The 25,787-nt window shown below is 48.0% G+C and overlaps 2 protein-coding genes across 2 annotated transcripts in view; both read left to right on the top strand.

Annotated features, from left to right (window-relative positions):
- The first annotated feature begins 2,669 nt into the window (after positions 1-2,669).
- On the top strand, positions 2,670-12,847 carry TRADD (TNFRSF1A-associated via death domain). The gene is made up of 4 exons (XM_010584522.1): positions 2,670-2,817; positions 5,400-5,677; positions 7,403-7,595; positions 8,920-12,847. The coding sequence occupies exons 1-4, from the start codon at positions 2,676-2,678 to the stop codon at positions 9,225-9,227; spliced, it is 921 nt and encodes a 306-aa protein (XP_010582824.1). The 5' UTR covers positions 2,670-2,675; the 3' UTR covers positions 9,228-12,847.
- A 12,457-nt stretch (positions 12,848-25,304) lies between these two features.
- The window catches only part of B3GNT9 (UDP-GlcNAc:betaGal beta-1,3-N-acetylglucosaminyltransferase 9), a 2,413-nt gene continuing 1,930 nt past the window's right edge, over positions 25,305-25,787 (top strand). Inside the window, exon 1 of the mRNA XM_010584488.1 lies at positions 25,305-25,339. Coding sequence (XP_010582790.1) covers positions 25,305-25,339 — 35 coding nt within the window. The remainder of the gene's footprint in view (positions 25,340-25,787) is intronic.

Here is a 25,787-nt window from a genome sequence, read left to right as displayed (position 1 = left end):
TCTCTGGGCCCGGCCCCCCGGCCCCGGCCGGTGCTGCCCCGCTCGCAGGACGGCGGCGCCGGGGGCGTTCACGGGGCGGGTCAGCAGGCCCCGGCGTCTGACCCGGCGGGGACATCCAGGTGCCGGGGAAAACGCGGTGCCACCACGGGCGGCACGGGCCGGCCGTGCCCAGGGCTGGGGGCTGCCCCGGACTCGCCGCCCTAGCTCTTTTTCCTTAAAATAAAGACGGTCCCCCTCCCAGTGAAGTCTTTGACAGGAATTAAGCAGCAGCCGCCTGAGGCGTGCCAAAGGTCGGCGAAAAAGGCCATGACGGCGATCGCGTACGTTACCTGTCGCCCGGGGCGGGTCTTTCTGAAGCACCCGCAACCGTTTGGCCGCTGCTGCTGCTGAAGCCCACGGCGAGGGGGGACCGGGACGGAGCAGCGCTCACTGGGCTGGAAAACTCGCCTGCGGGGGTGACACTGCAGAGGCACGACAGCCAAGGGGTCCTTACCTGAGTTTTTGCAAGCCCGGTGTAATTTCCAGGCTCGCCGGCGTTGCTGAGTCGAACCAGGCGGTTGCTGAGGAGCAAGAGCCCGGTCTGTGTGGGGAAGGGGGGGCAGGGGCAGCGGGGTCCTTGGACATCATCTGCCTCTGGGCTGGTAGGGAGCTCTCGGCCATTTGCACTTCAAAAGACAAATTGTTCTGTGGGTTAAACCTTTTAAATATTTCACAGCTGTAGTTTTCTAAGATGTTACTCAGATTCTGTTACCCTCCTTCTGCGAGACGCTAGGAGATGGGTGCCCAGATGCCAAACTTCCCGCTCCCTGTCTGGAGGCCCAGACCAGGCCTGGACAGCAGCGGCAGTGCATCCTCCTCTTTCTTCTTTACGAGATGCTTTTCTACAAGGCCTGTGTGATGTGGCAGCCCATGGCCATGGGAACACTCCTGCATCCCCCACAGGCACTCTGTGAACTCCAAAGTTCAGTGTGAATTTCATGATTCCCTGGTTATTTCCTGTATTTTCTGAACAAGTAGAAGGCTCCCATGCTGGGCACAGTTCAAGGCTATGGTAAGGAAACAGGGTGGGCCATATGTTCCAGCGCCCTGTTGGATCTGCTGCCCAGGAGGGAAATCGTTCCCAGCCCCAGCGACCACCTGAAGGACATCTTGTCCGTGGGAGGTCATCATCTTGGTCTGGCAGCCCCTGGGGACAAAAGATCTTCGCACCCACCATCTAAAGGACATCTGAAGTCAGGGACACTGTCATGGCCAGCAGTTATGCTGTCAGGCCAGTTGCTTTGCAGCTGAGGGAAGGCTATTGGGGTTGAGAAAGAGGGCAGAAAGCATGAAGGAAGGGATGCCCAGGGGGAAGCAGCTGATGGTGTGACAGAGATGCAAACAAGTAGTCAGAGAGGGGGCAGGACTTGGGACTGGGGCTGAGCCAAAAGCCCCATATTACTTGTCACTATGATGCAATGAAGGACTGACTCCGAGCGCTGCTGTCTGTGAGAGCAGTTTCGTGGGGCTTGTGGTGACCGGCTCATGGACATGCTCAGACAGTTTGTGTACATACCAGAAAGGAGAGGTGGCCATGCTTGTCTCCTGGGCTGTCAGGTGCTCTCCAGCCACCACAGTCTCAGTCCAGTATTGCCCACTCTAGTACAGCTTTTCCATGCTGAGCATCTGTAGCCTGGGAGGTGTTTTGGTTCATCTTTGCCTTCGGAGTAGAGTTGGGTGCAGCTGTGGTAGGTATAAGCATTGCGTTAGCTGGTCAGCGAGGAACAGGCATGATGAGAACAGAGAGGTGGATGTGCTGTCTTCCAGGTATGTTGCTGGAAGAGGCAGATGGTGGAAGAGTAATAATAAATGAGCTAGTACATAAAGCAGAGTGATAGCCCTGTGTCATAGAATCATAGAATCATTTGGGTTGGAAGGCATCTTTAAAGGTCATCTAGTCCAACCCCCCTGTGATAAGCAGGGACATCTTCAACTTGATCAGGTTGCTCAGAGCCCCGTCCAACCCGACCTTGAATGTTTCCAAGGATGGGGCATCTACCACTTCTCTGGGCAACCTGTGCCAGTGTTTCACCACTCTCTTTGTAAAAAATGTCTTCCTTATATCTAGCCTAAATCTACTCTCTTTTGGTTTAGAATCATTACCCTTGTCCTATCTGTGTAAAGTGTCCTGCTACATGAGCCCTGGGCTCTGTAACGTATCCTTTAGTGAGGACAACCAGGGGACTGGGACCTCAGGCAAAATGCCTCTGCCTTCAATAGGGCTTCAGTCTGTGTGAACCTGCCAGAGCCAGGACTGCTGCATGCTCCCTGGGGCACCCCAATTATGCATCTTTAGACTTTGCCAGCTTGGCTAGGCAGTCAGAGGCTTGAGGACTGAAACTCTTTGCTTTGGAGTCTCTTTGGACTATAGAATGAATGGAAAATGAAAGGAGAGCTTTGTGAGCTGCTAAGTCTTTGGGACACCATGTCCCACTGTGTTATGCTTTACAGAACAGTAAACTCCTCAAAGGTTACACTTGCTTTAACAACATCACCACCTCCTCTAGGAAATAACGGTAAACCCCCATAATCCTGTTATGCCTGTGCTTAGTGTTTGCTGTAAGCACTCACCTGGCATCAGGCCATTTTCCCTATATTCTCTCAGCTCACCTGTGTGATTTTGTAGGGTGCTGAAGATGGCAGGCAGCTCCACTCCTTGGATTGGCAGCGCTTATCTCTTCCTCCAGTCGACGTGCAAGACCATCGTTCTGCCATCTCTCTACGAAAGCTCCCAAAAGAAACCTAGTGTGTTCAAGGCACTGAAGCTGGCATTAGCAGGTACCCATCCTCTCCGATATCTTGGCACACTGTCTCATCTCTTCACGCAATGCCTTTCTTTAATCTCACACTCATGGGTAAGGAAAGCTGGTGCTCATTGTATTTAGGAAAGACAATAAAGTGGAGCAAGTTCAGCAGAGGTCCACCAAGATGGTTGGGGGCCGGAGTACTTGTTGTGTGAGGAGGGGCTGAGGGAGTTGGACCTGTTCGTTCAGCCTGGGGAGGAGAAGGCTTTGGGGGACCTACCAACAGCCTGCCAATACCTACGGGGAGCGGGAGATGGACCCATGCTCTTCACAATGGTGGATGGAGGAATGAGAGGCAACAGGCACAAATTGAAACAAGAGAAGTAGGCACCAGATATAAGGACAAACATTTTCACCATGAGGACAGTCAAGGAGTTGCCCACAGCAACTGTGTATTCTCCATGCTTGGGTGTTTTCACAATGGGACTGGATAAAGCCCTGAGCCACTTGGTCTGACCTCAGAGCTGACCCTGCTATGCATGGGAGGCTGGGCTAGAGACTTCCTGGGCTTCCTTCCAACTTGAACTATCCTATGAGTTATCCTACTTCATGAATGTTCATTTAAACCCATTTATGTAAGAGGGGAAAAGATTGCAATTGCTCCAAAAGAAGATTTAATTTCTGTCTTTATACCACCACAGAAACATGATTTCTGTTTTAAGAAGCCGATTTTTTAAATTAATGATAGCCAGTGTAAGTTCTTTTCTGACAGGCACAACTACATTAGCTTCAACTCTACGTAACCCTAATTACATCCAAAAAGGACTTGAGATGCAAATGGCCATAAAACTATGTTTTTCTATCCACTCTTGCACTAAGCTGACTGCAGAATAATAGTAATTTGAGGAGTTTATCATATTTACCTAGAATGACTCTCATGGTGTTCTTTACCTGTCATACAGCTGAGCCTATACTGTTTAATTGGGCTTGTGTAACTATTCTGTAATTTCTTCTGGCAATCATGAGTCTAGCCAAGTCATCCAATACAGGCCTGCTCATCTTGCAGCAGCTCGATCCAAAGATGTGAAGCAGCAGGAAGCCTGACACAGTTGTCCAGTTAGGCTCGATTTATGGCTGCTTTGTGTCACTGGAATGTGAATCTGCTCACATGTTTAAAGAAAAGCCCACAAAAACGCTAAATCCTACTATGCTTATTCAGACCTAAAAAGGACATGAAATCTGAAGCTGTCTGAGGTTTCATGAAGAAACGTGTGCAAAGTCCTCTCTTTTGAGGCAGCTTTACAGCTGTCTTGTACACCATTCGTAAAGGTTTCCATGTCTGTGCAGCTTTTCCCTCCGCAGCCCTCTTACCCTGTTAAGGAAGCTTCTGTTTAACCAGCACTCACAAAAAACACAGCATGAAGGAAGCGATAAAGAGATTTCTAGTCAGCCACAGTGAATTAAAATGCTTCTCCTAGCTGCCTAACCCCATGTCCCAGTTACACATCTGGTCCAAACTAGACTTTATGATGCAACCAGGACTCCGTAAACCCTGTAAAGCCACTGTTAGATCACATACTTCTAAATGCCAGGTCACTTGTCCTGCCTAATGTGGAGCACACAAGTCTGCTTTGCCTTGGGATTGTCCTCCAAGCATGTCTAAATAATGCCATGACGCGTGGTTTAGGAATACGTGATGTATTGCTGGTCTGAGCTGGCACCTCCGTACGGCCCTGTGCAACGACAGGCCAAGAGGTTAATTCGGGTTTGGAAGCAGTACAGTCAGCCTCCCACAGGCCTCTGCTGCAAACAAGAGAAAAACACATATTTTGAACCCTCATCATCAGCATACAAAATCCCTGTGGAGACAAGGTCAATGTGCACAGCTAATCAAATTTTGCTGGGAGAAGGAAGAATGAAGGCCTGACCAATTTCTGTTGTTTATGTCGCTCGTGCTCCCCCTGCACTAATGTTAGAGAGTATATCCCTGGCTTCTCCTTGCTTAGATTTTACCTTGAATTAATTCTCTGTGCAAAAGACATTAACAAGTCAAAGCCCAATCTCAGGCAGCCTAAATTCCTGTGGCTGGATCTATCATTTACCATTTGTGGGATTGTGTTGAAGGCTCAGAGCCAGCTGAAAGTTACCTTTAGGCATGGAGTGGAGAGGAAATGCTGGGTCTCTTTCCAGGACCTTCATCACTGCATAAAACTCCAGTCACAAGGACTGAAGTCTGACTGAGCACTGAGCTGAACTCTGTGCTTTCATCTATAAAACTTTGCTATGCTACTGGTTTAGCGTAACAATTTCTGTCCTGGAAATGGAGCCTCAAATGTAAATCCTCCCCTAATGAACGCATTTGGATAATTACCTGGGCTGTAGTACCATACGGCTTCAGTTGGGCACCTTACTTCATAAGGATTGATGGTGGCAGGGCAGCAAAGACTTAATCCTTTCCTCTTGGTTTTACATACAGGTTTTTCATCCCAGAGGACTTTATCACAGAGAGAAGAGAATTCAAAAGCTACTCCATTGCAGGCTTGGTGGTGGATGGGAGTGGGTCTGGGTTGTTTGTCTCATGCCTGGATAGTGACTTTGCTCACTTCTCCCTGCCAGACTCCACCGGCAGCGTGAATGGTGTGGACATGCTCAAAGTGCACTGCAGCCACCCACACCTGATAGTCCAGCTCAAGTTCTGCAAGCAGGAGAACTGCCGCCGGTTCCTGCAGAGTTACCGGGAAGGAGCGCTCCAGGAGTCCCTCCAGAATCACCTCCAGCTCTCCTTGGCCATGACCACAGTGCCTCTTGAAATGGAGCTGAAGGCTGGCAACGAGCACCTTGACAACATGCTGAAGGATGAGGATCGCTGCCTGGAGTGCATCTACAGAGAAAAGGTGAATGGGAGAGGGAGGGAGGCCAGGCAGCAATGAGAGGTGGTAGCACAGGACTTGGGAAGGTGGGTGCAAATCTTGCTCTGCTGCAGTGTGCTGTGTTGTTGACTTCTCCATCTTTCAGTTCTCAACTGTAATATAGAGAAACAGCTCTGCCCTTCCTCAGAAAGAGCCTTGCACTTTTCTGGAAGGGTAATAGAGTTACCTAAAACAGCCTACAGAGATTCTGCTAAATCACTGTGGTTTCTGTGTATAACAATTAGCGTGGCTGTTATCACCACTAGGATGTGGAATTGTAGAAGGTGCAGTTGAGAGCACAAGCAAGTGTGCCTCAATACACCTGTGAGGCAGGCAGAGAGGACAGCAGTCCTGTGTGGAACCAACACCGCTCAGCACCTTCCTCCCCCGCCTCACACAGCACCTCCTCTGAGAGTAGCACCTAGAAATGAGCGTGAGTGCAAACACTCTGCACATTATACCAACAACTTGTGACAGAGTGGGGACACACAGCATCTGCTGCCAGCAGGAATAGGCTTCCCTTCTGAAGGCAAAGTCCCTCTCTCAGGGGTGATATCTTAACGTCTAGCTCATTGCGCACTGGCACTGACACTCTAATCCTGCTAGCAAGAGCAGTGAGATCTTGTCATCTCACCACAGAACCACTGCACTTGACATGATTACACTCATTGCCTTTCTCCTCTCCTCTTTTTTTCCACCTGGAACTAGCAATACCTTATAGCTCTAGTTCCCTCTAGATGGTCCTGAGAAATGGGTAGTCACCATCTACTTGGGAAGATTACGCACAAGAGCATGTTTTGCCAGGTTGCTTTTCTGCAAGCACAGAGAATGAAATGCAAACCTTTCAGCCCTGGACCAAACAACATGTGATATCCCATACTCTGTCAACTTCTGCTTGCTGCTCTCTCCCTCTGCTGAACTAGCTGACCAGACAAAAGAGATGGGCTTATTCTCAGTTCCCCCAAACTGACTCAGTCTGACCGCTGCCTAACAATGCAACATCAGAAAGATGACACTAGCGCACAGCCGTCCATGGCTGAGGGCAGTGCTGGGTGCCTGCTGTACGTGAGCTAAACACTAGACTGAGTCAGAGCACTCGCCAGGTTTGACTCTTCCCATGTGCTTTGCCTTCTTCACTCCCTTTCTTATGACCTGCTTTTTGGAGGTCAGACTAGTTTTCTCTTGGTTAGTAAGAAAAACTGGCTTGGAGAGGATCCAGGAACAACAGAACTTAGGTAATGGAGGGGCAGAGAGAGAGAAGGCCTGCTTTGGTGGCCATGAGCTGTTGGATCAGGTCACCCTATTCTGTGGGTCTGACCCACATAGGTCATCCTATTCTGTGGGACTCTGTGGAGTAAGTTAGAGAAGCCATGCTGCCTATGGTGCACCCTAATTCTTGCAGACAGCTGCTGAAAATAAACATGAACTACTAGCAGTTTTGTGCAACTTGTAAGCACTCACTGCTGCATGTGAGAAACCCAGGAGGGGGAGATTGCCTCTTTCACATCACATTACAGATTCAAATTCACATATTGCAGCCAGAACTCCGTTAGACTATCATCTCATTTGGTCAGTTTAGAACTCAAGCTATAGCTGTCTCATTGCTCCTCTCTTGACACCATCACCTTAAGCTGCACCTTCCAGCTAAGCATCTACAGCTTTACAAGATGGTGAACCTGGCATGAATCACTGATGCTGTTTGCATTACAGCCTGACCGCCTGCGGGATGAGGAAATCACAGAGCTGGAGGAATGCCTCAAGAGCCTGATTGTTCACCAGAGCATCAACAACAATATGGCTGTAAAAGACTGCATGTCTCTGAACTCCCCATCTCTACCTTATCCTTCTCAAGGCAGCTCCCTTTCCCCACAAGTCACCTTCATCTTTCAGGGAGAAGAGTTCGGTGAGTAGCTAGAATTGACCAAGAGAGCCCTTGGTCTTCCTCACCTCAAAACCCAAGAGGGAAGATTAACGTGACTACATATTGGGGTCTACCTCAGATAAACCAAGGATTTCCCAGCATCCCATAAGGAAGGAATTACAACAGTCCTAAGACACTGCCATGCTGCTTCAGATCAGGCCTCAACCTGTTTTCTTTTCTGGGGTGGCACAGAACCAGATGCTTCAGAGTCTGTGTCCCTTCCAGGTTCCTCACATTTTAAAACTCCTTAATACTGAAAGGAAGAATACAAAGTAGTTTTCTCTTCCTCCACATCATTTGGTTGAGGTGAGTTAATAGCATAGTTTTGGATCAGAGTGGGAAGGTTATTACAGACACCATCAGCCCTGCTTTCAGCCAGGACTGGATTTGTCCAGGCTCCCTGCAGTGCACCAGCTGTCTTTGGGGTCTGTCCCCTACAGAGAGCTTTCAGACAGTCTCACATAGCAATTCTAGCTTGAGATCAGCTAGATCACTTCTGAGTGTGTTTAAGCTGTGTATACAGTCTCCAGTGCTAAGTAGCCAAGGAAAGAGCTCCTGTCTGTGTTGCAGTATTTTGAGGATGCTTAGGTAGGGAACAGGGGACTTGGTCAGAAAGGCCTTGCCTAGTTGCTTTGGAAAGGCTGAAACAAAAGAGGATGTCTATCAGAAAAAGAAATATGCTCTGGCAAACCACAGGACAGTGCCATCCTGGGGGAGGAAAAAAAAAAAAAAGGAAAATAGGCATTGCTAAGCTTGCGGGGTGGGGGCAAGTGCAGACACTCTCTGATGTGGGAGGATTTCAGTAAGGGAATGGCCTGAGCAAGGCAGGGAGCTCAGATGTGCCAGGGCAGCAGGCTGTGAGCAGGTAACACTGTCACCACGTGCTACAGTTTGCCACCCGAGGCACCAGCACTGCCCTGGGGGATGGCAGACTATGTGGAGAGCAGACGTGTTCAGCTCATACACAGAGAGCAAGGAGACACTAAGCGGTGAGGCTTACTCCAGCCAACTTTCCCTTTCCAGTGGTGGAGGAATGCCATCGGAGCGCACAGACCCGTGTGCATGACCCTCTGCCCGTGGCGGGGCAGTCCCTTTGGCTTCACTGCTCTTGCACTTCTGCTCCAAACTCACAGTGCTGCCCTGGTGTTAAAACACCAGAGGACAAGCAGAGCAGCTCCACAGCAGTTTAATAATGTGCTGTGGACACTGAACAGATTCCCTGCTACACAGAATATTGAGCAAACCTTAGACTGCATCACATCAGCCATGAAACCCCTATGTTTTACTGGCCCTCTGTCCCTTTCAGCCAACAGAACGCTCACACCAGATGACCACCAGAAATTTGCCAAGCTCGTGTCCAAGAAATGGAAGCAAGTGGGTCGCTCTTTGCAGAAGAACTGCCGGGCCCTGCGTGATCCTGTCATTGATAACCTGGCCCTCGAATATGACCGAGAGGGACTATATGAACAAGCCTATCAGCTGCTTCTCAGATTTATCCAGTCGGAGGGGAAGAAGGCCACGATAGCACGGCTGATTGCAGCCCTGGAAGAAAATGGTCTCATCAGCTTGGCTGAGGAGCTCTTGGGCCTCCATTCCAATGAGGACTGCTCCTAGAGCCCGAAGGGTAGTAGCATTGCTAAGGGCTTTCTTGCTTTAGCTAGTGTATAAGACTGCTGCCAGTGTCTGGGAATGTAAAGTCCTGAAAATCACCGCAGGTTTCCATGTAGGTGGGAAAGCCCGGGGGAGAGGTTCTGTGCTTGCAGAAGCCAGCACGGACCTCTGACATTCCTTATTTCATTCTGTTTCCAAGAAGTCAATGTTACCTTCCCATGAACTGGTGAGAGAGGCTTTCAGCCTGACTTCCTTCAGGACTGAAATGTCACAGGGAAGCAGCCAGACAGAGAGCCCTAGGGGAGAGTGGGGGAGAGGAGAAAAGCAAGGAAGGCATCTTGGAGGATTTCTCTGGGAAGCAGACAATGCCACTGTTTCTCAGGCTATGGCCCAGGGCCATCACCTGGAGAGCTGCAATATATTTTTTATATTGAAGACATTTATGCCCTCAGGCATGACATCCAGTAAAGATAGAGGGGAAATTAAGGAAAAGTCAATTTTATATTATTTTCCTTCTTCGTTCTTCAAACAAGGAACATCTGTGGCAAGTGCATCTGTCCTGCCCTACTCTAGTATAGCTCCTTCCCACCTCTCACCACCTGAAGGTTTCCCTTTTACTTGGGACAGTTATAATCTTCCACAGGGCACAAGGTTGCTGCTGTAGAACAAACTTCAGGCACTGAACAAGCAATATGGACAAACATAAATTCAGAGAATGACTCCCAACTTTTTCTGGACCATGGTGGACAATAATATATTGACTACATCATGCTTAGCTCTTTCCCACCAACCTGAGAGAGCCTGCATCTGTGAAAAGCAAAACACAGTGCTGAAAGGAAAACAGTCTCCTAGACAGAAAGTTACCTATGAAGCGTAGATTGGAACTGCTGCTCTAAGGTGTGTTGCAGCATCAAATACCACCCTGAACCAAGCCCAGAGCTGAGCAATCGTCTCTGACCAGCTGGCTGCTAGTGCCTTCGCCCATTTCTTAACCGCCTGCCCTCGGCCTGCTGAGTTCACCGGAGAGGATAGCTCACGCCATCGTGTCTCGCAAGTGTCGGGATCCGCACAGAGCCTTTCCCTGACGGTGTTGTCACTGTGTGACAATTGGGCATCAGCTGCTCTGCCTGGATTTACCTGCCCTGATTTTGAGGGTTAAAAATGGCTTAAAGGACAAAGCACCCAAACCCCAGGGCTGACTCGTGCTTTCAGTTCCGGTGGGAGAAGCTGACTCTGCTGGTATGGTTGACGCAGACTGCAACAGAGCAGAGAGGTTACACCTTTGCCTGTAACAAAGCAACAAGTATCTAGCATGACATGGGTCCCATAAAGCACACCACCTTCATTACCTTTGACATATTCCCTGTGCTTTCCTGATATGTTTTTACTTATCCTTTTTCATTAATTTTACCTCTCTTTGCTCTTCCCTTCCATGGTAATAGCCAGAGGGCCTTGGAAATTATTTTGGATACAGAGGATGGCTCTGCCAGCACATGTAAAGCCTGCACGTGCACGCAAGTATCGGGCCGCTGGCAGTCGTGGTAGGACCAGCTTTCAGACAGGCAAGCCCTGATGGCCTTTTAAACCACAGCTCATATCTTAATCCTTCCTGGAGTCAAAGCTGTAATTCGATAAGGAGGGATGCAACATGGGATTCAGGTGTGGGCTCAGATCTGAGTGCCTGGGGCTGGTGCTGCTCCCTTAGCTTCTGCTAAAATGTATGCTGTGAGCATCAGCTAACTGAAGACCTGGATCAGGAGGATTTAGATGGCTAGCTTCTACCCAGTTGGGTTCCACATGCCTCAGATATGCTGAGCATCACGTTCCTCAGTGTAAGCCTGAGGAACCTGGCTTTTTTCTGCAGATTTTGAATCCCCGAGCTTACATACACAGTGTGGAAAGGAAATGGAGGCAATCAAAGATGGGGAGAATGTTTTCAGAGTGTGAGTGAATCTCTTCCTGTCTTGCCCTTAGCTTCAAAGGAAGCAAGGCTTCATGCCGGCACTGTCTCTACAAAGACTGTGGCTCCGTGACCTTTTATTAAGCCATTCTACATCAGTGCTGTTGCAGTCTCATCTCCCCCATTCCTGCTCCATGTCCTACCCTTTCCCTTACAGCGGTACCAGTGCTCTTCCCCAAGTGAAGCAATTACCTCTCTGACAGTTTTGCTTTTGGGACCAGCACAGCGATGCTGGTCTTAGTTTAGGCTGCTGTGGAACCATACCTCAAAGCATTTAGCTTTCCTGCCAGATCCCAACTAGGGAACTCTGTTTGGCAGCAACCCACCTGGCAAGTGGTATTTAAAAAAAAAAAAAAAATCAGAAACTTGAAAATTACAGCAAGAGGGTTTGCTCTTGATTTTGCAAAAATTATTTTTTAGAAAACAATGTCATATGCATAGCCTGCTGTCTTGTTTCTTGTTTGTAATGAATATTTCTAAGCTCTCAAACTAGCTATTCATGTGCACAACTTTCATATACAGTTATAAGGCAACCACCGAGTAGTGAAAACTGCTGGCTTTTATAGCATCTGTTAATGCTCAAAATGAGAAAGTCCACAAAACTTCCTTGCTGCTATTACTGTATTACAGAGGACTAAGCATGAATGCTTTTTTTCTTAATGCAAACCTTGTGCATTTATTCCTCTGCCAGCAATTGGCATACGTGTTTCCTCTTACTCACAGATTCCCTCTCAGAAGTGCCATTAAGTGCTGGAACTCCTGGCAACCTTTCTGGAATATCATCATCTTTAACAGCATTCACAGGTGCCTTCATTGCAGAGACTCAAAGGAAAAGGGTTTTCCAGTGATATTCCATGGTGGAATTGTCTTGAGCACATGGCATGGTTTGGGACCATAGCAGTGGCTGTTTCATACCTTCTTTTCCATGATTGGTCATCATCATCGTCATCATTATATGCAATGAAAAGTCTATTCTGGTCTCAGGCAGACTCCTTCCTGCTAAAAGAGTAGGTTTTTTTAGTATTATCTGGCACAAACATAGATGGAGACAATTTTCACAGAAGCCTTAGATGAAATAATAGATAAATTGGATCATGAGCACATGGTGTCATTTGCTTTGATTTGACATTTAGCTGGGGCTTGACTCTGAATTTACTTCTGTTTTACCCAAAAGGTTTTACAGCGGTTTTACACCAGTGTGCAAAGACAAGGGAACTGGCATCACACAGGGAAGGAAGAAGCACTTGTGAAGAAAAAAACATTAGCAGAGATTTGTTGGAAGAAATTAGAGGTGTGTCTTTACCTCTGATAGTAACGCAATGAGTGGAACTGAAGAAAGAGCTAGATGTAGGGGATACTTGCTGATACACACAAAACTCAGCACTGTATATGCTAGACCAAGGGCTATAACAAGCACCGCTGGTGACTGCCTGGCTGGCACGCTGTTGGAAGAGGAGTGCACTCGTGCTTTCTTCCTTGCCTGTGCAAAGTTAGTTGCACACATACTGCACCTACTCAGATGCCAGACATGTAAGCGACACTCCCTTACTACTATTTATAATGATTAGCTAATGTGTAGTGTGTGAGATAAGCCATGGACAGTGCTGCTGCTGGTGAATTTGGCCTTATCCTGTAACAGCTCTTCTCTATGTATTGAGATCTGTCTGGGGAAAAAAAAAAAAAAATCGGGGGTAGGGTGGGGGAGGGGTGGTGTTTCAGACTCACACATGCAGCAAACCAGCACACGATATTAAAAGCAAATACAGATGCAAATCAGTTGCATATAAAAAATGAAATAGACAAAATATAAAACAAACAGCAGGATCCAGGCCAAAATGTGCTTACAGGAAGGGATCCAAGAGGGCTTTTTTTGTAGTACAGTTTGTTTTTGTAGTTTTAGCAATGCTTCAGATTTGAAGGAGGCTCCTTTTAGTCTGCCAGAAGGAATAAAAGATCCATCCAAAGGAGAATTTGAATGATTTGTTTTGGCATAGCTGAACTACAGTGTTCAAACAGATTAGAACAAAGAGAAGACTGAAAGTTAAGATGCTCACCAGATACACTTTGACGTGAGGCATCTGACAGAAGTAAACTTGAGAGTATACCCTGATATAAAATCATCACAAAGGAAAATATCAAACTGTCCTGGAGAGCAGAGTTAGTGAAAGGCTGACTTAAACCCTCTTAGATGCTTGTTAAAAATACACCATAGATCTTAATTTGCTGAAGGTGACAATGCACCATCATGGCAGATGGGGAAGGTGCTCTCTTCCAGCAGCTTCAGTTCTCACATGCCACAGCTGCTTACAGTGGACCAGTTTGTCAGGTGAAAACAGTACTTGACTCAAAAATAAGGAAAGGGTTCAGCATTATTGATCGGAAGTGCTTAATAATCATGAGCTGGACCTTAAAGAAAGAATAAAATTTTCTTCCAGATTTTCATAGCAAGCCAAATTAAAAATGAATGTCAACAGCTCACAGCAATGCTTTCCAGGTTTCCGTTTTCTGCTTCAGCCCTACCATTGAAGAGATGGATATCTAGATTATTTTTAGTGCAAAATGGGGTGCTAATGTCACAGCACTGCAGGTTACAGAGCTTTATGAAAAAATGAGAGCCTCCAAGTAAAACAGTTTGCTGGAGTTTCATAGCTGGGAAGTCTCAGAACTATATCTGTTTCAAAATTTGGGGGAAGTGGAGGCAGAAAGCAGAATATACATTGCACCACTGTCAAGGTATGGAAAACATAAAGGCAAGAAAGCATGTAGGCTTAGAGCTGAGGGAAACTACTTCTTCAGAGAAGGCGTAAGTGCTTGGCGCGGGCACTGCCCCAGACAAAGGTCATTGCCCAGTGTGAGGAAATTGTGGGGTTTTTCCTTACCTGTTAATTTTGCCATTCATTTCAAAATCCAGTTCAACATTGAGAAGCTGTCCTACTGCCTGGGTCACCGTGTCACCTCCCCTCTACGGTTTCGAAAGGTACCTTAGAGCCACCTCCGAGTCACACCCTGGCAGCTGCCCACAGACCCTGAAACCAAAAGTGAGAACGTACAGCAATGAGGAGCCTCGAATTCGCTTAACCTGCTGATTTAGTTTAACTGAAAATTCTGGTATAGCCATTAACCTCTGGTATTGTACATCTTAAACCAAGGAGATGCTAGAATGGGAGTCAAGAGGGTTTCTTCAGTCTAGCCCACATATTGGAGTGTGTACATGAAATTGGTGAGATACACTGCTTTACACTGGACAAGGGTCTGGCCATTTGTCTTTTGTACAGATGGGCTCAAACGGTGAGGCGATTTAAGGCCTAGAGTAAAAAATGTTGGGTTTTTTTTTCTTCTCTGGATTGAATTTTAAAGCCACTGAAGGGATTTGGCCATACATCTCTAACTGAAATCCATAGGTCATGTGTGGTTAAAAGTCCCTTAGTCATCAATGGAAAAATCTCTGCTGACCTTCTAATTCCAAATTTCTGTGATATTCAGCATCACATCTGGATCAGCCATCTACAGCTACAGACTGCAATGCCATGTATACTCAGGTCTCGGACATTCAACCTCCAAGGAATTGTCTTTTATAGAAAAAAGCACTTTGGTCTATTTTTTTCTCCAGTCTTTTTTTTATAAATAAATACTTTTGATGAAAAGGGCCTCAGAGACTTTCATTAAATGCTTAATGCAGTAGTAAGAAAGGGATTCACTGAAGGTCTGGCCACATTGGCTATCACCAGCTCTCAGAGGAGCATCCAGCCAAAGTGTCTGGACGCACAGTAGGGTCCTGTCCAACATCACACGTATCTACTGACTCACCAAGGCTGGTGCCCCACCGGCAAGTTAATGGCTCTGATTTCAAGTCAAAACCAAGCTAAGCCACCACATTTGGTCAGTTTCCAGTTACTGCTTTGATGAGCCTTTTTAAGCAAACATGGCCAGAAGGGGAGGGTTGTCCCAAACCTGGCACCTGGCAGAGCTCCCAGTGTTTCTTTCGGTGCCATTATCTGTCTGGCACTCCTCCAAGGCCACAGCACCACTGTAATCCCAAAGTGCCTTGCTCTTAGTGAGCTTTCTCACAAGGCTGCCTGCTCCGTAGGTGGGAGCCAAGGAGCTTTGACGCTAAATCTTCTCCTGCGGCTTTTCACAGGAAGCCACTGGCTGACCTGACAGCTGAACCTGGGGAAATTCCTTTTGCCATGAACTTGAGCAGAGCAATATTTCACCCTGAATCACTTAAACCTCAGACAGTACTTGAAAATCACAAGATCAGCCCTTCTTTATTTACCGGAAAGCTGTTTTCCCAACCGCATGGCTCGATGCCTGCAGGAATACAGTAACGGGGAGTAAGGCTGTGCCCTACAGTGGGTGGAAGAACATTGGGCACATGGCTCACTTAAAGCCATGTGCCAACACACCGACCCAGGGTTAACAGGGTTGACCTACTGATGAGGGTCAACAAGATCACTGACCTGATCTTATAAGACAGAGTGACAAGCCATGGGACGGACCAAGGGCAACTTTGCCGGCAGTGAGAAGAATAAATCAGCCATGCATCAGTGCCCAGGGAGCAACGTACAGGTGAGACAACAACCAAGTAGAAGCACCCACAGAGAAAACCGCCTCCCAAGTTCCCTGCATGACTCTCCAAGCCACGGCAGCCACAAAGGCACCGCACAGCAATGAAAACCTCTGTTTTCACTGTCATCCCGTGGGAGCAAGCAAAAAGGATAGTAGCTCCCAAAACCTGGGTGGGGGAACGCGGTGGAAATACCTGCTGTGAGTCCCTGATGGTTTTGGGGCGTGGTCCCCCCTCACTCCACAGCCAGCCCTCCGAGCAAAGGCGGACACTAGTTTGCTCTTCGCTTCTGTGACCATCATCTGCCTCCTTATGGGGCAGGGATGAAAAACAGCCTGGGGCTGCTGCTGTGGAGAAGGAGGATAAAGGTACCTTGGGTTGGCACAGGGAAAGCATGAAGCCGAGTAACATTTATGGCCGAGGTTTCCGACCAGCTGCACTATCCAGCAAGGAACTACTACGTTTCAGACAGCTGCGGGTCAGGAGGAAAGGGCTTTCCCAGGCTGGAGCACCTGAACGCCAGGCTGGAGGGTTGCTGATCAGGAACCCGTCCATATGGCAGCTTTTCACAGTGACATTGTGTTCAATTGAGCAAAACATTTGAGCTGAAATTAAAAATATATCAAAAAAGCACAGGCTTATAAAAAAGCCTTTTTACATTATGTTTAAAAAACAGTCGGGTGTTTGTGAAAACAACAGAGTAGATCAAAGCCTGCTTTTATGACAAGTTCACTGTAAATTAAAAACTTTGCATACTAAAGGGGCTGTGGTCTGGGCACTCTCCAGACCCCTGGTGCGTGTTAGAGGAATAAGGGTCAATTGTTTCCATTGCAGAAACAAAGAAACAGCCCGAGATAGGAAGCTATGGCTGCAGTCAGCTGGCAAATGGGTAGCGGTGGCAATTTAGATTTGGCTGCAAATAAAAATGTTTTGGTTAGAACTAATTCAAATTCAATGAAAAAAAAAAAAGAGTGGGGACTTTTTTGTTGTTATTGTTCAGTGTTGTTTTGGGAGGTTTGGGAGGACCCTTGCATCTGTCTTCAGCCTCTGCGCTCCTCAGCTCCCGCCTCCTCCTGTCATTACCCTACTAGGCAAAGAGAAACCAACCGCCAAGTGGATATTCCTTCTGAGCTGAACCCAACCTCAATTTCTAATTCTGAGCCTTTGCAGAGGTCAAGTAAATAATCACAAGGGGATGAAAGAAAAGAAAACAAAAAAGCCGAATTGTTGGGGAAAAAAAGAAAAGACAGAGAAATTAGTACACTTCCTATTGAAAAAAGTTACAGTAAAAAAACGCCCCCAGCCTTTTTTGCAGTTGTTATTTTTAACCGGTAAAACAGCAGAACCGATGGAAGTCCCCGGGCCGGCCCTGCATTCGATCCCTCGACACCTCCGTCCCCGCCCCGTCCCGCGGGGCGCGGATGCCCGGGCGCAGAGAGGCGCGGGGCGCGGGAGCTCTGCGGCGCTGGAGGCCATCTGCGCGCCCCGGCCCGCCGGTCACGTGTCAGGCCCTTGGAAGCGGACCCAGCTCCTTCCCCTGGCGCGGTTGCTCCTTCCACCACGCTACAGCAAGCGAGCGAGCGCGAGGAGGGAGCCCGGCGTCTCGTCTCAGACCCCGTTGGCACACGCACCCCTTCCCAGTAGACGCACCAGCACGGGGGAACTTTGCTGGCTTTCAGCATGAAAACGGCCCAGAGCGCAGGAGACGGAGCGCTGCTTCGCTCAGCAAGGATTTCCTTGGTTTCGCTTAAAGGCTGAGGAATGTCTAACGCTAACTATATCCAGATGTGCCTACTTGGCAGCCTGCTGCTGAGACGTTACCGAGGGGACACAGGATCAGCGCTATCAAATGGGATGTAAGTATCTATTATGTATGTTTGATCAGGGTGGGTTGGGGAGAGTTATGCAGCAAGCAGCCTGAGCTGTAGACCCTCCTTACTGCTTTCCTTTTCTTCCAGCCTGCCGCTTTTCTTTTTGCCTTGTTGCTCTTGCAACGTTGTTACATGCAGCAACCTGAACCGTGATGGTTAACATGCAGCAGGGCTGGGTACAGGCTCTGAACACGCAGCCTCCAGCCCTGCTAGGTCTGCTTTGCACTTGACTTTCCAAAGAACTTTCTCTGGGTGTTTTAGGTTGTTTTTACAGAAGGAAGTTTGGGGCTTCTTTAGAGAATGCCTTCAGTGCTCCAAGACAGGGTTTCCTCCCAACCGTGAACATGTTCCAGTGGTGGCACGTTAACATTTACAAGCCCTTCCTTATCAGAAAAAGGACATGAATCTTCCCCAAGTAGCACTATTGTGTGCTTTGAGCAAAACACGGAAATTTTCAAGCTCTCTAGCGTTGCAAAGACAGAAAGAAAAAATTCAGTCCCAGTGACTGGGCAGTTACTGATTGCATTTGTTTAGCAGCCTTTGGGCAGATTCTGATAAACTTATGTGTTGCATGTCATCCTGAAATTAGTGGGGCAAGTCAGCACGCACTCTCTCTCCCGTTCATGTCTGGGTGTAACAATACACCCATCCTAATGCACTGTGATTGCTGGGTTTTGGGGCACATCAGGCAAATTATTCCTGGGATCAGAAGAGGGTCTGGGAGCTGAAAAGGCAGCGAGTGCTGCAGCCTGGGGAGGGCTGGGAAAGGAGGGTGGTTGTTTTGGTGGGGCTGTTTCATGAGCCTGCAAGGCTTTATTCTCCTCCTGGGGCCAGGGGAAATGAATGTTTGCAAGAGAGAAGGCAGGTTTCTCACCCTGCGCTCGGCTGCTCCAGGAGGGGCCTGTCTCCCCGAAGCACTCAGGGTGTGAGTTGAGCTGCTGAGTTCTCCATAATTCTGAAAATCAGACCACCTACACGCAAGATTGCATCTGGATTTAGGAAAGTACCTCTCAAGGCTGCTACGCCTGTGGAAGATAATTGCGTGTTACCTTCTCCTACCTTGTGGGCAGCTGAATGCTCTCTTTAAGAGACATGGTGCTGCTCTTAAGAGGAGCTAGAGTTTTCCCGGTTTGCCGGGGCTCACCATGGCGTGCCTGGCAGCAGTGCAGTCCTGCACGGGCACTGCCCCGATGGCACGTCCAGCCCCGAAAGGGCCAGGAAAACATCCTGCACTGCTTAAACGCAGCACAGCTGCTGTCCCCAAACTGTGCCACGTGTACGCGAGTGACTTACTGCCGGGTCAGCAGGGTGACAGGAGGAGCGGTGCAGGCACCCGCCGTTCCCTGGAGGTTGTGGGGACGGTCGTGCAGGCAGCCAGCGCTGCCCAGGGTGATCGGGGCTCCCGTGCACAACTGCCACTGCTTTCTGCCATGGTACCACGCGATTGCCCACCAGGGATGGTGCAAGTTCCTTTCTGGGACCCCTGTACGTGAGAGCAGACATCTCAGCCTGCGTTTCCAGCCTTTGCACAGCAGCTCTGCAGTTTCTCTGCACCTCGGTTTGTATACTTCAGAAAAGTTTCACCAGCTGGGGTGAAAGCTAAAAGGAGGCAACTGCAGCAGCCATTTGCAAGCAGTTGTCTAATGCATGACTGGCATTGCGATGGCGAGACTGGCAGCATCAGCAGGAGAGGCTGTAATAAAATGGGACCAGCCAGCTGGGAAGCTGATGAAACCACATATTTCAGGACTGTGGCAAGCAGAGAGATAAATAAGGCACCCTGTCCCATAGCAGCGTGGATCTTGTCCATTCCTTTGCGCTGGCCTGAAAAGCAGCTCCGACAGGAAAGTTGGAAATGGTCTTTGGAGTGGGGCCTGCATTTTTGTTACCTGCTTGCGCAGTGTTTCAACCAACAGAGCTTTTGCTTCCAGGTGCTGCAACGCAAGTAACGGCAGCAGTGAGGCCATGCCAGTGACACCGGAGCGCTGCTGCGACAGCGGCACTGGCCAGCAGCATCTGAGCAGTGCCGTGGTGTGCACTGCGAGCCTCTGCCCCTCGGTACTGTGTTCGTTTGGCTCTGGCTCACGATCCCAACTCCTGGGAAAGCTCTCTTAAGACATTCAGGTAATTAAATCCCACAGCCTATTCTCAGTTTGTTTACAGACTTCAAAACTTCTAAGCATCTGAATGAGATTGGCTTTTTTCTGGTAAGGCAGATTAGCGATTGTTTTGGTTACTTCATTTTTCTAAGGCTTTGCGCTAATGAACGTGCAGAAGGGCGTCTCTTGTAGTTCAGCCTGCCTTGTCTTCTAGTCAAGGAGATCAAATCGTTCAGCAGTGCTTTGTAATCCTATAGCTCCAAATGAGACCTCTTCACAAACATTGTAATGCAGAGAGGAGTTGTCCGGCACCAAAGCCACTTGAAGGATCAACTTTGATGAGGTTATTGACTTTGCCTGGAGGCAGGGGGAAGGGGAACCAAAAACCAAACAGACAAAACCAAAAAAGAAGCCATGCAGGAATAAAACTCGTTACATGACACCCAAACATAGAAATGAAAGAGGGCTTCTTCCCCTGCTCCAACACATAGAACTATTCTTCCCCTTTAAACACTCCAAAACCAGCTCAAACCGTTAAAGCCAAGTTGTTTCATGCATGTTTTTGTATATGGGGCAGAACAAACCCAGCGCTGGAAGCCAACACATTTCCCTGTGCGGGTACCCCAAAGAGCCCAGACATCCACGCAATGCAAAATGAAGATGAGGTTTTTGCCAGCACAAGACCCATACTGAGATAACTCAGCTGAGAGTTCAAACCTTTGCCTTAGTGCTTCACTTCAGGTTTCTGCACAAGGGCAAGAGAAGGATGGCAGCCCAGCGTGGCTTGAAGAGAGCAAAACAAGTGATCCCCACGCAAAACAGAGTGCTACTTGTGTCTGCGTGTTCAGCAACGCATTTAAACTAAACCGGTGTGGACACAGAAGTCAAACGCTCTCCTGACCGTTGGGGGGCTTGGAGGATGGGACCAAGCGAGAGTCAGTAGGGACACGTTGTCAGCAGAGCTTCAGGCAGCGCAGACTTCTTGCTGTCAGCATCTTGGTCTGGTGGGATAGAGCTAATCTGCGCACGTCTATTTCACACAGTCCCAGCTGCAGGATGCGCATAGGGTACGTTGTTATTGTTGCTGGTGCATTCTTGAACAGCATCAGGAGGCGGCAGCAGCAGAACAGCAGCACAAGGTGTGGAGGGGCCTGGGAGCTTGATTTGCTCTCGCTGAGTGAATCAGGATGGAAAAACTGCTGGAAATGAGGTGGGAGACACACATGTGCACAGACCTTCCCACTGCAGGTCAGAGCCCGGGTCTCAGCTTCCGGCACTGGGTGTTACAACCCGACTTTGCTCTCGTGAAATGCGTTCAACCAACATGAAATGAAAACAAATATCCAAAACCTCAAGCATTGCCTCAAAGCACCCCCACCAGCCAGAATTCTCCAAGTTCCCCCGAGGACTGCAAAAAACTCATTGCCCCCACCGGTGCTGGATCCCCAATACTTTCTTTAGCTCATTTTACAGAGAAACAGATAAGACATCTCCATCAGCGACAACAGCCCTACATATTGCATGGCCCACACAACATATGCAGCCCCTCCGTTGCCCAACCGAAACCTACTGGTGGCAGCTCCAGCTTCAGGAGTGAGGAGGGGAGCTGGCAATGCTTTGCATGCAGCAGGGCAGCAAGTTGATCTGGGGACAACCCACAGTCGTGCTTGGTGGGAACGGATGCTCCCGTGAGCCAGGCTGGGACAAGCAAGGATGCAGCAGAGCTTGTTGCTGTGTTTTGTACCTTCTTGCTCGGTGTACCGCATTTCAGCTTGCCTCGCTATTGCAGCTGCTTTTCCTGAGGCTGGGTGGGTTGAATAATCACCCTTCAAGGCACAAAGCAACATGCCAGAATCCCCAAGGCTTCTTGACTGAATGTGGGGACAGGATCCAGAGGATTTTTCCCCACCTGGGCCCATGCGAGCAGAAGTGCCAAGAGATGGAGACGTGACAGCTGCTGCAAAAGAAGGAAGTTTCCAGGATGAGCTCAAGGCTTCACGTCATTCAACTGGGAAAGAAGGACAAGCAACTTAAAAAAAAACAATAAAAAAATCATAGTTTAACTGCTTTTATTGCAGCACTCCTTGGCTGTATTTCAGAATCCTCCTCTCAAATAAATGAAAACCAGGCGGAGGACTGGGCCCTCTGCCCGAGCGTGCAACAGCGCAGGTCAGATTCCCTGCCTGGATGCTCACCAGGGTGCCGTGCCCTGCTCTGACCACTTCCAGCTTTCGAGCATTTTGTTGCCTCTCGGGCCATGCAGGCTGTGGACCCCTCGGTCCTTCCAGCACGTTCCCCACGTACAGGCTCCCCATGTTGCTGCCTCATGGATATGGGACCTCTCACCCTCTTCCTACAGCCCAGCTCAGACCTCTAACGTAGCTGGTGCTCGCAGCCCAGCACGCAACACTCCCAACCTTCCCCAGGACCCACCTCATCCCACTGCCTGGGCAACCTGCACCCTCCCATTCGGACCCGCACGAGCCGGACTCGAGATCCTTACTGTAGCCATCCCCGGGCAGCCAACACAAAGAGGGACAACTGCCCATTTTTCCAAGCTTGGAGGACATGGAAGGCAGCCCTGGCAGCTAAGCCTGCATTCCCCAAGGCACTGCCTGATGCAACAGTTTTATAACCCCAGCTCCGTGTCACAAGTTGGACGGAGATCTCCCCCAGCAGCATACAAAGGAGAGGCGCGTCCGCCTTGGATGCGGACACACAGCGAGACGCTGTCCCGAGAAACGTTCTGCTGTTCTCACATCTCTCTTGTTTGGCATCAAGTATTTTCTGCTCACTTTGACAGCTCTGTAATTTCCCCCCCTCTCCCCAGTGTCAAGGTGGATGAATAATCTTTTTGGCTTTAGGACAAACCGGAGTGTCTGCCAGAATCATCAATCCCTCCGAATTCAAGAACAGGACAGCTTTTCCTAGTGACATCCATGGGTAGAGTTCACACCTGTGTAATAATCGAACGTATTTCCTTCAAAAGAAGGAAATATCTAACAAAGATTGGAGAATCCATATAATTCGATCAAGGAATCACTTTAAGGGCTGGCAACATCTTTTGAAAACGAGATGTCTATATTCGGCACTGAACTGTTTTATTTCAGCATGGAAATCGCTGTTTTGGATTCTTTTATTTCAATAAATGAAAACACAGAAGAAAATCCGGGCTATCAGCCCAGGCTTGTAACAATTTGGGGTTTTTCTTGGCTTTTCCAGGGATACTTATTGCCAGATTGTGAGATGCTGGCAGGATAAATCTGTAAGCCATGGAAATTACGAGTTTCATGACACACACATTTTAGTCCAAACCCTCGCCGATAAAATTAAACACAGGAAAGAGCCAGGACTTTCATCCAGCTCCTTAATTACCATCTGGAGTCTGGCAGCTGAAATAAGATCAAACTTTTGCATAGAAAAGGAAAAAAAAAATTTGCTATTACAGTGGGGAAAGAGATGAGACTTTACAAAGAGCTTGAGTAGAGTTACACAAACATCCCGACGCTATCAGGATCTGTCCTGCCAGGGGCTGTGCATCTCCCACTCACTTCTCGTGTGCACAGAGCTGCATAGCACCTCAATAAAGCTTATCCCATCACTCCAGAAGGAGTAAAAATGCCTTAGTTTTAGTTCTTATGAGCTTTTTGAGACAGGGTCCCTATTTTGGGTATCTCAATAACACCCAGCAAAAATTCTTGCTCGTAATGGGCAAAAGAGGGACAGACGCTTTCTCCTTAGTGGCTCCAGTTCAGTGGCATGTCCTGGGTGTAGTGGGAGCATCCCTTCATACCCCCGGAGCTTCTGGAAAATTATTGAAGGCAACGTGAGGGAAAGCCTGCTGGGAGCCGCATCCTGACAGATAAAAGGTGATTTAGCACAAAACTGAAACACAGCGCTTCACTACAGAGCACCGCAATCAGGACTTGCCAAGGGTAATTTGCACACGACAGACATAAAATGCAAACTAACATCCTATAGGCATTAGAAGGGACTGTTTCACGAGGCTGAAAATAGTTATGAGCCAAGTCATGTGGCAGAAAGAACATAAACAGAAAACAGCTTCTGATTCTTGTAAGTATTTTAACAACAATTTATGAGAGATCAGAGAAAATTCTACAATCCTGCTATTAACATCAAAGCTGCGCCGGTTAAGACATCTGCCTAGCCTAGGAGAGAAGTGAAAGGTACAGTAAAAAAAGCCAACAAATAGAGAAAACCCCAGCAATCTCTATTAGAGGCCAGAAAACAGCAAGAAAGAAGGCCTGAGGAAAAAAGCATGGTCATCAAGACAAGGAGGAAGTGATTTTAAATCCACCAGGAAGGCAAAGAGCCTTACACCAAGGCACAGATAAGCCATTTGCTAAAATAAAGTATTCAGAAATAATGGAGACAAAGCAGACAAGGTCAGTAAATATTTTGGAGCTGCACTTGGAGAAAAAATAGGTGATACCGTATGATGATGATGAAATACTCTCCATTTCAACAGTAACTTGGAGATGCAGTTAACTGGTAATGAAAAAGCAAAATATTTTAAAATTATGAGATCCAAGTAATGTGCATCTAAGAATTTTAAAGGGACTGACCACGAAATCAGCTGGTTTATTAATTTTGCTTTCTCATAAGTCTTGAAATACTGCCTAGATCCCACAGTGTCTGGAGGTAATGTTGTGCAACTCCTTTAATACTTCATAATTACAGACTCATCAGTCTAATTTTGAGCTTCGAAAAGATAACGTTATGGCTGGTACAAAATTGATGGCTAATGAACAATTAGCAGGTGATACAATCCACGACAGTGAAAAAAGATTTTTCTGAAAACAGGTGCCGCCACACTAAAGAGGGTCCTGTTTTAGGTCATAATCACGCCAAATAACAATATTCTTACCCAGCACTTTGCTGCCCTGTTAGATGTTTGAGTCAGTAAGGTGGCTACAGGGCTCGGCAGGAGGCTGAGCATCCGTGTGCTCCACAGGCTAACAAAGCTGAAAACACTGAACTGCAGGAATAAATTGCTTAGGAAGGCACAGGCCCTGACTCCTCCACCCTTTTCAGTCCTTAAGGAGCATTCCTTAAGTGAAGGCAGACTGCCGTACAACCAGGCAGCTTTCAATCAAGAAGTTTTTGGATATGAGCTCAGCTAATTCGAGACAGACAGACAACTGTAATACCTTCAAAGGTAGCATCTACTAATACAGCCCAGGCAAGATAGAGCTGTAAATCACTTATGAGTGTAAAACATTATCAGTGGATGTATAAAATACTTCTGTGCACTTGTGGGAAAATTTTGGGGTGGAGCTAAACTTTTAGTAACATGCTCCTTGCTAATGACTGTAGGGATTACGATTGTCACCTGCCTTCTCCAGGAGACCGGAGTGACTGTCGGTCCCCTCTAACTCAGTTGTTAGCTGCCATGGGGAACGGCGTGGCTGCACATACAGTGGTGATGAGAGGACCTGCCTTTGCTGCAGCTACGGACACTTGACCAGCTCTTTCCCTCAATGATGGTTACATGCTGCTTTCTGCCTTCTTACTACTTTATCATTATTTTTTTTGTTTGTTTGCAGTTGAAGAACCGATCAAATGAGACAGAAGATCTCCAGGAAAAGTGTAAGTGAGCAATCCAATCTTGTATTGCAAAAGGCAGCTTCATCTATCACATGTGAATAAAACATTCCTAACACCAGGCTCTGCCTTGCTTCTGCATATTGGGATTTATTTGCCCACATCTTGCTTACCAGTTAGGGTGATTTGGCAGAGGCAAAACACCCATGGCCCCTTCTAACCTTATTAATGGAAGTTATTTATAATGGTTTAATATTTTATAAAGAATACTGGCAGCAAAAAGGCCCTATGTGCATTCGAGAGGGTGCCTAATGTATTCATTTTGAAGGCAAAAATCAGGTTTACGAGAGCTGCCTCTGTGTGGAGGGCAATGCCAGCAACACGCTGCCACTGAAAACTCTGCCCTTAGGCAGCCAGCTCTGCACCTCCCCGTTTTGACCCAAAAAGGGTAAAAGCAGCAAGAAACAGTTACCAAGTTGGGGGGGGGGGGGGGGGGGTTAT

This window comes from Haliaeetus leucocephalus, unplaced genomic scaffold (genome assembly GCF_000737465.1).
Source record: "Haliaeetus leucocephalus isolate CR32 unplaced genomic scaffold, Haliaeetus_leucocephalus-4.0 Scaffold92, whole genome shotgun sequence".
NCBI lineage: Eukaryota > Metazoa > Chordata > Aves > Accipitriformes > Accipitridae > Haliaeetus > Haliaeetus leucocephalus.
This window is presented reverse-complemented; position numbering and strand designations above follow the sequence as displayed.